General features: G+C 38.4%; 2 protein-coding genes across 2 annotated transcripts; both read left to right on the top strand.

The window, feature by feature from the left end:
- The first annotated feature begins 487 nt into the window (after nt 1-487).
- Nucleotides 488-3,638, top strand: LOC133857485 (receptor-like protein kinase 5). The gene is made up of 2 exons (XM_062292754.1): nt 488-3,113; nt 3,238-3,638. Exons 1-2 carry the CDS (start codon nt 488-490, stop codon nt 3,621-3,623), a joined length of 3,012 nt encoding a protein of 1,003 aa, XP_062148738.1. The 3' UTR covers nt 3,624-3,638.
- A 4,249-nt stretch (nt 3,639-7,887) lies between these two features.
- On the top strand, nt 7,888-11,171 carry LOC133857855 (receptor-like protein kinase 5). The gene is made up of 2 exons (XM_062293216.1): nt 7,888-10,552; nt 10,680-11,171. The coding sequence occupies exons 1-2, from the start codon at nt 7,918-7,920 to the stop codon at nt 11,003-11,005; spliced, it is 2,961 nt and encodes a 986-aa protein (XP_062149200.1). The 5' UTR covers nt 7,888-7,917; the 3' UTR covers nt 11,006-11,171.
- The last annotated feature ends 2,250 nt before the right edge of the window (nt 11,172-13,421 follow it).

Raw genomic sequence — 13,421 nt, 5'->3', positions numbered from 1 at the left:
TATATATATATGGGTAAAGTGTATTTTTCCCTATTTAATTATATCTAGCTAACACTTTCTTTCATATGCGAATTCAAACTCTCTTTTAACAAGTGGGGCCTAACACATGAAATGTTTAACTAAAATTGGGTGAATTATAGAATTAGTTCGAACTAATTATGATTTTTTGCTCTTATACAATGTTAAATTACTATTTATCATAAAAAATTAAGCTAATAGGAAGATGCTCAACACGTGAAATTTTTTAATTAAAATGTGAGGTAAATAATGGTTGAAGCCCAACGTGTAAATTTTTTAATTAAAACAAGAGGTAAATGATTTATATAAATTTTGAATTCAAGAAATTTATTTCGATAGCACGTTAATTAAATATGGGCTGATTTCGTTATTGTGCCTTTCATACTGTACGTGTTTTATCCCGCTTCTCAGCCCATCTTTAAGCTGATCGAGAGGTCAAACCAGAACTGTCGACGAACTCAACCTCGAGATGAGGAAAACAACCTTATTACCGCTTATCCAGTTCTCTTTCTACACCATCTCCTTCCTCCTCCTCCTCTTCAGTCATGCAAACTCTGAGCTCAATGATCAAGAACAAGCAGTCCTACTGAACCTAAAGAAACACTGGCAAAACCCACAGCCTCTCGGCCACTGGACCACGTCAAACTCCTCCTCCCACTGTTCTTGGCCGGAGATCAACTGCACCGATGGCTCAGTCACCAGACTATCCCTCCAAAACATGAATATCACCGGAACAGTCCCACCCTTCATGTGTGACCTCAAGAACCTCACAACGCTTGACCTTTCATACAACTGTATAACCTCTAATGAGTTCCCACGAGCCCTCTACAAATGCTCTAATCTCCAATATCTCGACCTCTCGCAGAATTACTTCGCCGGCACGGTCCCTGATAACATTCACCTCATGGCTCAGCTTCGCCTGCTCAACCTTGGAGCCAACAGCTTCTCCGGAAACATCCCAGCATCCATCGGGCGATTAACAGAGCTGAGGTCACTTCAGCTTTTTGCATGTCAGTTTAACGGTTCTTTCCCGCCAGAAATTGGCAACTTGTCCAATCTCGAACAACTAAAATTGGCCTATATGACGAGAATCACAACAATGTTGCCTTCGGAATTCACAAGGCTAAACAAACTGAAGTATCTTTGGGTGGCAGGCTCCAATTTGGTAGGAGAAATCCCAGACATGATTGGAGAAATGGCAGCACTGGAGCATTTGGATTTGTCGAAGAACAATTTGAGGGGGAAAATCCCGAGCGGTTTGTTTATGCTAAAGAATTTGAGTAAAGTGTTCCTTTACAAAAACAAATTGTCCGGAGAGATTCCTCGAGTGGTTGGGGCTTTAAATATAGAGGTTGTTGATCTCTCCGAGAATCATTTGACAGGAACAATACCCGATGATTTTGGAAGACTCACCAAATTGTCGGGTCTGAGTTTGTTTCTCAATCAATTATCTGAAAAAATTCCAGACAGCATAGGTCGTCTTCCGGGGCTGATAAATCTTAAACTGTTTGACAACAATTTATCAGGTACTATGTCTTCGGACTTTGGGCGATATTCTATGCTTGAAGAGTTTCTGGTGTCGTCCAATTGGCTTACTGGCCAGCTGCCACAACACTTGGGTGATAATGGAAGGTTGGTAAGAGTGGTAGCTTTCAACAACAACCTCAGTGGTGAACTGCCCCAATCGCTTGGAAATTGCGGCAATTTGATAAGTCTTAGAGTTCATAATAATAGGTTTTCTGGGAATGTTCCTAGTGGCCTATGGACATTATTCAATTTGAGCATCTTGATGTTAAGCAACAATTCATTTACAGGTGAGCTTCCCGAGAGAGTGTCACGGAATCTTTCTCGATTAGAGATCAATCATAACAAGTTTTCGGGTAAAATTCCAGCAGGAGTGTCTTCCTGGAGGAATTTGGTGCATCTCGAGGCCAGCAATAACCTCTTAAACGGTACAATTCCTCGAGAACTAACAGCTCTTCCTCTTTTAATAACTCTTTTTCTTGATCAGAATCAACTCTCAGGCTCCCTTCCATCAGATTTTTTATCATGGAAATCGCTAAATATGCTAAACCTTCGCCGAAATGCAATATCTGGACAAATTCCAGAGGCATTTGGTTCTTTACCAGGACTCATTGTTTTGGACCTCTCAGAAAACCAACTGTTTGGTGAAATTCCAAGCGAACTTGGCCTCCTGAAGCTCACTTCACTCAACCTCTCTTCGAATCATTTGACTGGGAGGATACCAAGTGAATTCGAAAATGATGCATATGCCAACAGCTTCTTGAACAATCCTCGTCTCTGTGCTAATAGGCCGTCACTTAACATTGCCAAATGCAATTCCAAACCCCAAAATTCAAGCAAAATTTCTTCCAAATTACTTGCTTGGATTATAGTTTTACCAGCAGCTTTCCTGGGTTTGGTAGCTTCATTGCTTGTGATCAGAATTTATAGGAAGAGAAAGCATGTATTGGATTTGACGTGGGAGCTCACCTCATTCCAGACGCTGAATTTCACAGAATCTGACATTTTGTCTAGACTGATAGATAATAATGTGATTGGTAGCGGTGGATCGGGAAAGGTATATCGTGTTGCTATTAATCCATCTGGTGAAATTGTCGCTGTGAAGAAGATATGGAATAAGAAAAAGCTAGAACAGAAGCTTGAAAAAGAATTTCTGGCAGAAGTCAAAATACTGAGTTCAATTCGACATTCCAACATAGTGAAGTTGCTCTGTTGTATCTCCAGTGATAATTCAAAACTTCTTGTCTACGAGTATTTGGAAAACCGCAGCTTGGATCTATGGCTGCATAGGAAGAGTGGAGCATCAACTGTCTCGGGTTCAGTCCATAACGATGTCTTGGATTGGCCTAAGAGGATGAAGGTAGCAGTTGGGGCTGCCCAGGGGCTCTCCTATATGCACCACGACTACTCACCACCCATTGTTCATCGAGATCTCAAGTCAAGCAACATCCTATTAGATTCCGAGTTTAATGCAAAAATCGCCGATTTCGGTCTAGCCAAGATGATGATCAAGCAGGGAGAATCTGCTACAATGTCAGCTGTGGTTGGCTCTTTCGGCTACATAGCTCCAGGTGTGTGACATAAAATTTTGCAAGTTTCATTTTTATTATAATTAATGTTGGTAATTGTCTCCCTTTTATCATCAGCAGGAGTTTTAATTTGTTGCTTCTTAATTGTTATTAACTTAAACTGCAGAGTATGCTCACACGATACGACTAAATGAGAAGATTGATGTTTATAGCTTTGGGGTCATCCTTTTGGAACTGGCAACTGGAAGAAATGCTAGTGAGAGTGACGAACACACATCACTTGTCCAATGGGCTTGGCGACAGATTCAGGAAAGCAAGCCTATAGTTGATGCCTTGGACGAGGAGGTCAAGGAGCTCTGTTACTTGGATGAAATGTGCTGTGTTTTCCAACTTGGAATCATTTGTACAGATACTCTGCCTTCTTCCAGACCCTCCATGAAAGAGGTTCTCAAAATTTTGCTCCGATGCAGCCAGCCACTTGTTTCTGGATTTCCGAGTACGTGCTTCTTCCATCCTCAGGAATTCAAAGCGCGAGAGGGTATTAGAAAATAATGATGCAACTTTGGCATCCATTGTCTGATGACTTCTCAAAAAATGCTAGATATTATAATTTTATCTGATATTCATTCAATAATGCTGACATGACACTCCCAACTAATATTTGGATTAATCATTGTTAAATAATAATAATAATAAAAAGATTCGATGATTGGTTGGTAGTGCCAAGTCAGCATTGTTGGATGAATATTGGATAGAATTATAGTATCTAACATTTCTCTTTTAAAGTTGGAGGATAACATTGTCGTATTGTTTTTATGTTTGAATTATCTCTATGTATTATATTTATAAATAATGTTACTTTTCACACCCATTTTACATCGGTTGACGTGATGTGTTTTAAATGGCTTAAAAGACGCTACTTGACATGACAGTTCACATGACATTTATTATGTTAGCTACTAAAATGTGATAGTATTATCACGTGACTTTCATTTCCAAAAGAATTCGAACCGCCATATTGCTTTAATTTTATGTTCAACTAGCCATAGTCCTTTATTTTAGGGGGTAAAATTGTCCAAATGAAATAGAAAGGAGCCTATTCAATGCAATCATTGCTTAATGTGAAATAAAGAAATCGAGGAATGGAGAGATACATTATTTGCTCTATAGTCTTTTGGGCTAACACCCTTTTCCTTAGGCAATTATGTTTAGTTAAAATGATTTTAGAATGCTCAAAATTAGGAGTGTATATGCATGCAAATATTAACTATTCGTATTTGTAATCTACGCATGTGAATGCGGTTAGCAAAAAATACCATTCGCATGTGCAGATGCGAATAACGGTTTTAGGTACGTGAATGCACCTTATATATATGTGTGTGTTGGATTTATAATTTATATTTTTTTAATGTTTGCTGGCTTGTTTGTTATGCTCATTGAATCATGAGATAAAAAACATAAAAATCTTCTCTTTTTTTTCTTTTTTTTTTTTTCTTTTTTTTTTTTCTCGATTTTACATATTTTTTGTATTGCATTATATTTTCAAAACAAACCCAAAAAATTAAAATTGGTCAAAATTATTTTTGAAAGCTTTTAAAATAGATTTATTACCTATTTGTGAAAATCGAATAATAACCGAGTGGATGCGGATTAACCGCATCCGCGTCTGCACATACATCCTTACTCAACATATTATTGAGCTAGTTCTACATAATTTGTGAGGCAATTGGTCTCATGATTTCTTGAGAGCCCTTGCTTTGCTTTCATGATGACTAGTTTTTTTGTTTTTTTGCCATAGTCAGACATCATGGCAGGCAACAATGAGATTCCAAAATTGTTAGGATTGAATTCACCAGGACGAGAAAGCATAAAACGTTTTAGGAATGTGGGATACGAGGAAACCAAAACAAAAAACTTGACGGCTTTGTTTTTGTGGTTATAGTTCTGTCTTTTGTGCAGAATTAGTTTATGGAAGTTCCCAAATTCCTAAAGGTATAGGCGTCTAAAACTAGGTGGTGTGTAAATGGATTTCCGTTATCTTTGCAAACGGCCCCAACAAAGAAGGTTACCGTCTTTCTTTTATTTTTTATTTTTTATTTTTTCTTAATTGAATAAAAAAAAAGTTACAATGAGAGAATCATTCTTACTTTTGATTCAAAAGAAAGAAGAAGCGAACGAATTTACTAATGAAAAAGGAGTGGGCTCCCAACAATAGACCCAAACCAAATTAAGACAGCACTGAAATAATTACAAAGTTTAGATATGACAAATGACTCGGTTCTGTTAATGTGCCGCACAATGCGGTTTGAAAAGCTAAAATAAAAAAATAGATTTGGACAAACCTAATTGTACCCCACATGAAAACAACAACAATTAAGACAACACTGAAATAATTACAAAGTTCAGATATGACAAATGACTCGGTCCTCTTAATGTGCCGCACAATGCGGTTTGAAAAGCTAAAATAAAAAAATAGATTTGGACAAACCTAATTGTACCCCACATGAAAACAGCAACAACCACAAGAGATCAATATTTATTTTGGTCTTTGGTCCACCTCCCTTTCTCTAAGTGCACAACACACCAACAACCACGAGTACAAATTTTTTCAACAAATTGGGTTGTAAAACATTTTTTCGACCCAATTTTCAAAAGAGTCGCTTGCGTGCTATTAGCATGCGAGAAGTATATGAGATAATGACAAGAATTGACTTCTCATTGGAAGACAATTTGGTCCCTAATTAAATCGAATGTAGTATTGAATCTTATGCACTAAATATATTTTGGTTCAATGATTCCAACCACTGCATCTGAATGGACGGAGGAATTGGTTCTCATTGACTAAAACTTTTTCTAACACCAATACTTCCACTTGGAAAAGTTGTTAAAGAGACGAGAAAAAAACTATATATTCCCTTAGTGACCGTCGAAGTCACTATCAGCAATTAATTATCTTTGAGAAATGATATGCCGATTCGTGGTGGAAATTGATCGGAAAAAGAAGATTCTTGTTGTGGAAATTTACTGCAAAATGTGTGTACGTTAAACAAACGCTTACCATTGAAAGTGCGTACGTCCAAGTCTTCCACCTGTTTTTTTCCAACTTCCATGTTTCCTCGAAGGCGTCTTATTCTCAGGGGAGGAAAAAAAAAAAAAAAAAAAAAAAAAGAAGAAAAGGGAATGCCTCTTCCTTCAATGTTCAATGCCATCTGTGTTTTCTGGGCTCTTTGTTGTAATATTATTGTTCTTAAATTTCTGTATTTCTTTTTGTTTTCCTCTTGTTGTCTCCAATTTAACTTTCATCAGTGTTTTATCTGCTTTGGTGATTCTCCTTCGGGTGTATTGCTACAGTTGTTTTTTTGTTTCTTGTGCCTTTAGGTTGTGCCATTTTTGGTGCGTCTTGTCAAACCGCTTTAATTGACGGCCAACTTTTTTGGCATTCGTGTTAAGAATTTATAGGGCTGCGTCATTTATTTAATGCATTATCTTTTATTTTTTATTTACTTGCACTGATGAAGTTATTTTGTAACTTTTTATTGGGTTTCTCGGCCCTTTTATTCTTCTTTATTATAATTCCTTTGTTGATGTACTTAAAAAAAAAAAAAAAGGATATCTTTCCCATTTTCTCATGCTACTTTATACGTACCTAAATTGCAAACTCTCTTAAATTTTAAAAAGTTATAATTGGCCCTTCAAACTATTAGCCTATTTTATTTAACCCTCCATCATTAAGATTTTTGGTTAAGTTATATGGAAAATTGGTCATTTGATATACACGTGACATAAAATAACAAAAATACACCTTTTTTAAAAATTTATTTTAGAAAAATGTGGTCGCCAGGAGACCCATGGCCGGCTGTGGCCTTTGGGTATCCATGGAGGAGATCAAGTCGTTGGGTACTTATGGAGTGGAGACTCACGTCGGCCGTAGGTCACCATGGTATATATAGAGACTCAATCATTAGGGAAGAGGGGACCCACGGCGGATGGCTACGGTTTGGTCTTTGTAGAATTTTTTATTTTATTTTAATTCAAGGGCATTATTTTCACACATTTTATAAAGGGTATAATAGACATTTCATGTGTTTGCAATCCAAGTTAACAAAAAATTATAATGGCAGCGCTAAGAGGACTAATAATTTGAGAAATTAATTACAACTTTTTAAAGTTTGAATTAAAGTGTAAGTCCAGGGATAAATGTATATAGTTTTCCCTCGGGTAAACGTTTAGCCTGGCTCTTTTGATGTTGAGCAAACCATCTGTGTGGCGCCACACAAGGGTGGCCTTGGGCAAGTGAAATTTTATTAATAAAATAAATGAACATCCCAACAAAGACCTATGTATAAATATTTCAGTGCAAAATAAAACCTAACATTTGAGAAAAGGCCAAAAATGACCCAGCCCAATAATTTTTTGGCACACAATCTAAGAAAGGGCCGGGGTAGTTGAAGCGGACCACGTTTTATGAAGCGGAAGTCACTAGTTTGAATCCCTCCTCCCCCTCTTGTGTGGACATATCAAAAAAAAAAAAAAAAAATAGACAGTTCAGTGAATGAGTTGTTTAAAAAAACGCATGTTTACTGTAACTGCAAAAAAATACTTGAAAGCCACGACATAAAGGATTTAACGCATCAAAAAATTAATTGACCTCACTTTCACATTATACCACCAAGAATAAGACTCAAATCTAGCTAGTCACTTGTAATATCACGTTATAGTCCATATTTTAGTACCTAATATAATAATTAGGTGTCACGTTGACTTGACTATTACTTAAATTTATAAATGGCTCCTTTGGGCAATGTTGAGATCAGAGTTAAAACAAGAAGTAAAGCTCAACCTCCAAATGACGAAAACAACCCTAAAATGCATCCAATTTTCTTTCTACACCATCCTCCTCCACCTGCTCTTCTTGAGCCACGCAAACTCTCAGCTCAATGATCAAGAGCAAGCAGTCCTACTGAAACTGAAGCAACACTGGAAAAACCCACAGTCTCTCAGCCGATGGAGTACCTCATCAAACTCCTCCCACTGTATCTGGCCAGGGATCACCTGCAGTACCGATGGCTCATCAGTCACAGGACTATCCCTCCAAAACATGAGTATCAACGGAACAGTCCCACCCTTCATCTGTGACCTCAACAACCTCAGAACCCTTGACCTTTCATACAACTATATGACCTCAAATGAGTTCCCACGACCTCTCTACAACTGCTCCAATCTCCAATACCTCGACCTGTCGCAGAACAACTTCTCCGGCACAGTCCCTGATGACATTCACCGCATGGCTCAGCTTCGCCTGCTCAACCTTGGAGCCAACATCTTCTCTGGAAACATCCCAGCATCCATCGGGTGGTTAACAGAGCTAAGGTCACTTCAGCTTTTCGCATGTCAGTTTAACGGTTCTTTCCCGCCAGAAATTGGCAACTTGTCCAATCTCGAACGACTAGAATTGGCCTGGATGACGAGGATCACAACAACGTTGCCTTCGGAGTTCACAAGACTGAAGAAACTGAAGTATCTTTGGGTGGCAGGCTCCAATTTGGTAGGAGAAATCCCAGACACGATTGGAGAAATGGCGGCACTGGAGCATTTGGATTTGTCGAGGAACAATCTGAGCGGAAAAATCCCGAGTGGTTTGTTTATGCCGAAGAATTTGAGTAAAGTGTATCTTTACAAAAACAAATTGTCTGGGGAGATTCCTCGTGTGGTTGAGGCTTCAAACATAGATGTTATTGATCTCTCCGAGAATCACTTGATCGGGACAATACCCGATGATTTTGGAAGACTCACCAAATTGTCCGGTTTGAGTTTATTTAAAAATCAATTATCTGAAAAAATTCCAGATAGCATAGGTCGTCTTCCAGGATTGATAAATCTTAAACTGTTCAACAATAACTTATCAGGTACTCTACCTCCGGACCTGGGGCGGTACTCTATGCTTGAAGTTTTTCAGGTGGCGTCCAATTATAGGCTTACTGGCCAGCTACCACAACACTTGGGTGATAATGGAAGGTTGGTACGAGTGGTAGCTTCCGACAACAACCTCAGTGGTCAACTGCCCAAGTCGCTTGAAAATTGCAATAATTTGATATTTCTTGATGTTCAGAATAATAGGTTTTTCAGGAATATTCCTAGTGGCCTATGGACATTATTGAATATGGGCAGCTTGCTATTAAGCAACAATTTGTTTACGGGTGAGCTTCCTGAGAGATTGTCACGCAATCTTTCTCGATTAGAAATCAGTCACAATAGGTTTTCAGGTAAAATTCTGGCGGGAGTATCTTTCTGGAGGAATTTGGTGTTTTTGGACGCCAGTAATAATCTCTTAAATGGTTCAATTCCTCGAGAACTAACCGCTCTTCCACGTTTAACAACTCTTTTGCTTGATCACAATCGACTCTCAGGCTCCCTTCCATCAGATTTTTTATCATGGAAATCGCTAAATATGCTAAACCTTAGCCGAAATGCAATCTCTGGACAAATTCCAGAGGCATTTGGTTCTTTACCAGGACTTACTGTTTTGGACCTCTCAGAAAACCAATTGTTTGGTGAAATTCCAAGAGAACTTGGCCTCCTTAAGCTCACTTCAGTCAATCTCTCTTCGAATCATTTGACTGGGAGGATACCAAGTGAATTTGAAAATGATGCATATGCCAGCAGCTTCTTGAACAATCCTCGTCTCTGTGCTAATAGGCCGTCACTTAACATTGCCAAATGCAATTCCAAACCCCAAAATTCAAGCAAAATTTCATCCAAATTACTTGCTTGGATTATAGTTTTACCAGCAGCTTTACTAGGTTTGGTAGCTTCATTCCTTGTGATCAGGATATATCGAAAGAGAGAGCAGGTATTGGATTTGACATGGGAGCTCACCTCATTCCAGAGGCTGAATTTCACAGAATCTGACATTTTGTCTAGACTGATAGATAATAATGTGATTGGTAGCGGTGGATCGGGAAAGGTATATCGTGTTGCTATTAATTCATCTGGTGAAATTGTCGCTGTGAAGAAGATATGGAATAAGAAAAAGCTAGAACAGAAGCTTGAAAAAGAATTTCTGGCAGAAGTCAAAATACTGAGTTCAATTCGACATTCCAACATAGTGAAGCTGCTCTGTTGTATCTCTAGTGATAATTCAAAACTCCTTGTCTACGAGTATTTGGAAAATCGTAGCTTAGATCTATGGCTGCATAGGATGAGTAGTAGAGCGTCAACTATCTCAGGTTCAGTCCAGTATGTCGTCCTAGATTGGCCTAAGAGGTTTCAGATAGCAGTTGGGGCTGCCCGGGGGCTCTCCTATATGCACCATGACTGCTCACCACCCATTGTTCATCGAGATGTGAAGTCAAGCAACATCCTTTTAGATTCTGAGTTTAATGCAAAAATCGCAGATTTTGGTCTAGCCAAGATGTTGATCAAGCATGGAGAATCTGCTACAATGTCAGCTGTAGCTGGCTCTTTCGGCTATATAGCTCCAGGTGCGTGACATGAAATTTCTAAGATTCACTTTGATCATCAATTCATGATGTTCGAAATTCGCGCGTTTTCTTCTTTTCCCTCGGTAGGAATTTCAGTTTTAGTTTTTGTTGTTAACTTGAACTGCAGAGTATGCTCAGACGACACGAGTCAGTGAGAAGATTGACGTTTACAGCTTTGGGGTTATCCTTCTGGAGCTTGCAACTGGAAGAAAAGCTACTGATGGTGATGAGCACACATCCCTTGCTGAATGGGCATGGCGGCACTTTCAACAAGGGGGCCCTGTAGTTGATGCCTTGGATGAGGAGGTGAAGGAACCCCGTTACTTGGATGAAATGTGCTTTGTTTTCAAACTTGGGATCATTTGTACAGGTACTCTGCCTTCTACCAGGCCCTCCATGAAAGAGGTTTTGAATATTTTGAAGAATACTGCAAGTTTGACATCCACTGTTTGATGCTTTTCCAAATACCACGAGCAGAAACGTACGTTTTCAACATTGTTTCAGAGAAAATGATGACTTACATTTCGAAGGTGGAGTTAAGTAAAGAAGCTTAGGGGATTTGTAGAATGTTGTATGTATGAGGGCTTTTTCCCTGTAGTTATCTTAACTAGCATATCAATAAAATTAATAACCATTTCAAATATAATGGTATGTTATGCAGGGGCGGAGGCAGGGGTTCGAGAGAGGGAGCGCTCGCTCCCCCCCTTCGATCCCTAAAATTTTTCTTTGACCCTGGTGGATTTTTTTCAAATACTTTGGTTGCCCACCTTCAACCACTCATCAAAGGGCATCTACGTTATACGGGCAAAGCATTTCCAAGGCTAGCAGTACCAAAATTTAGTGTTTTATGCTTTCACCATTTCAGGTTTCTCAAGTTTCAGAAACTTTTAGGTTAGTCTGGGATCTTCTAAGTAGGGGTGGGCAAATTATCCGCCTACCGCCTACCGCCTACCGACCGCTTACCGAACTGAACCGAACCGCCATCGATCGCCTACCGACATAAAACGAAACGACGTCGTTTTAGTAAGAACGAAACGTATGATCATTTTTTTTCCTTTAAAAAATCAAAACGACGTCGTTTCATTACCCATTTTAACCGAATGTTAACCGATTTAACCGACTTAACCGACCGCCTTTTAACCGCCTTACCGACCGCCTATTAACCGCCTTACCACTTAACCGACCGCCTATTAACCGCCTTACCGACTTAACCGACCGCCTATTAACCGCTTAACCGACTTAACCGACCGCCTATTAACCGCTTAACCGAAATAAATTCACCGACTACATTCCGACAAAAGTCGGTTAACTGACTGAATTAACCGACTTAACCGCCTACCGAACCGACGCCCACCCCTACTTTTAAGGAAGGAGACAAACAAAACGGTGTGTTTACGCTTTTGAAAAAAAATGCTCTGTTTCATTAACTTTTTTTTTTTTTTTTAACAAAACGTGTAGCGTGCAATACTTTCCGAACAATACTTTTAGACTTTTAGTTGATAAAAAGTTGGGTTTAGTTTTTTTTTTAGTAAACACTGCGTTTAGCCTTAGTGCTTACGTTGGCATGACTTGGGAGTTGGGAACCTAATATATATTATTTATAAAGAAGTGATTGGTATACTTGTGCACAGCACAAGACACATGGGGTGGGACCCATGTGGTGGGTCTCACTCACACGGGTCACACTCCATGTATCTTGTGTTGTGTACAAGTTGTGCAAGAATATTTTTCCTTATTTATATTGCAATGTAAATAAGGTAATATACCTGCAGTCTACCGACCTTTGTACGCACAGTGAAAGGAAGAGGCAGCTTGTGGAAAATTTCTGCGGTGAGGGGAAAAGAATGACGGCTAATGGGTATATATATATGGGTTAAGGTTTTATCTCATTCTCTCTTCTTTTATTTTTAAGGTTCAGATGAAATGAGAGGTATTTTTAATATACTGAAAATAATATAATAATAATAATGGGTAAAATTTTGTAAATGTTCGAAATTTTTATTTAAAACAAATATTGTCTCTTTATAGATTTGAGAAAAATATCAAATTGTGAGGCCATATTAAATTTTTTTTAAAAACAGCTTCTAAAATTTTCCTTTGTCATTTGATTAATCATTGATCAATATTTAGAGGAATTAATGAAATTTAAAATTATAGTTATTTGAGGAGAATAACAAAGATTTCATTGCGTTTCAATCAAATTTTGAATGAACTCGTGTCACAGTAGATTTAGCAAATATGTAATATGAAAACCTGTTGAGGACAATGAGATAAATTAACGTTAGGCATGACAAAATAAATTGCAAGTTACATTTAAATGTTTTAAGCTATAATTAAAATTTATCGAATTGTTTATTTATTTCGTTAGTTATATTTTTAATTAATTTTTGTTCAATTTTTTTAATTTTAAATCTTGCCTGTTGTAAATCAAAATTCTGACTCCATCGCTGCGTGTACATACAGATATCGATGCAGCATTAGTTTATGGACGTTTACAAATTCCTAAGGTGTAGGAAGGCTTAAGCAAAGTTTGATCCATTATCTTTGCAAATGGACCCAACAAAAGGAGGAGCTCGTCTATCCGGAGGACGAGAGTCAGACGCTCGTCCGACTCTCATCCTACGTGGCATTAAATTTAATATATTTTATATATATTTTTTAAGAAAAAAATCAAAAACAAAAACTATTGCACGCGTGAAAGCCTTCCCCTTTCCCCCCATTTCTTCCCCCAAATGCCCTAAAATTTTCAAAATCTCCACACGTTGCTGCTGCTCTGTCTCCCCCTCCCACTATCCTCCTTCGCCCACCACCAACCACTCCCTCATCGAACGCACCAGCGACACCCACCCACGGCACCAGCTCGAAATCC

This window comes from Alnus glutinosa, chromosome 14 (assembly GCF_958979055.1).
Source record: "Alnus glutinosa chromosome 14, dhAlnGlut1.1, whole genome shotgun sequence".
NCBI classification, from domain to species: domain Eukaryota; kingdom Viridiplantae; phylum Streptophyta; class Magnoliopsida; order Fagales; family Betulaceae; genus Alnus; species Alnus glutinosa.
This window is presented reverse-complemented; position numbering and strand designations above follow the sequence as displayed.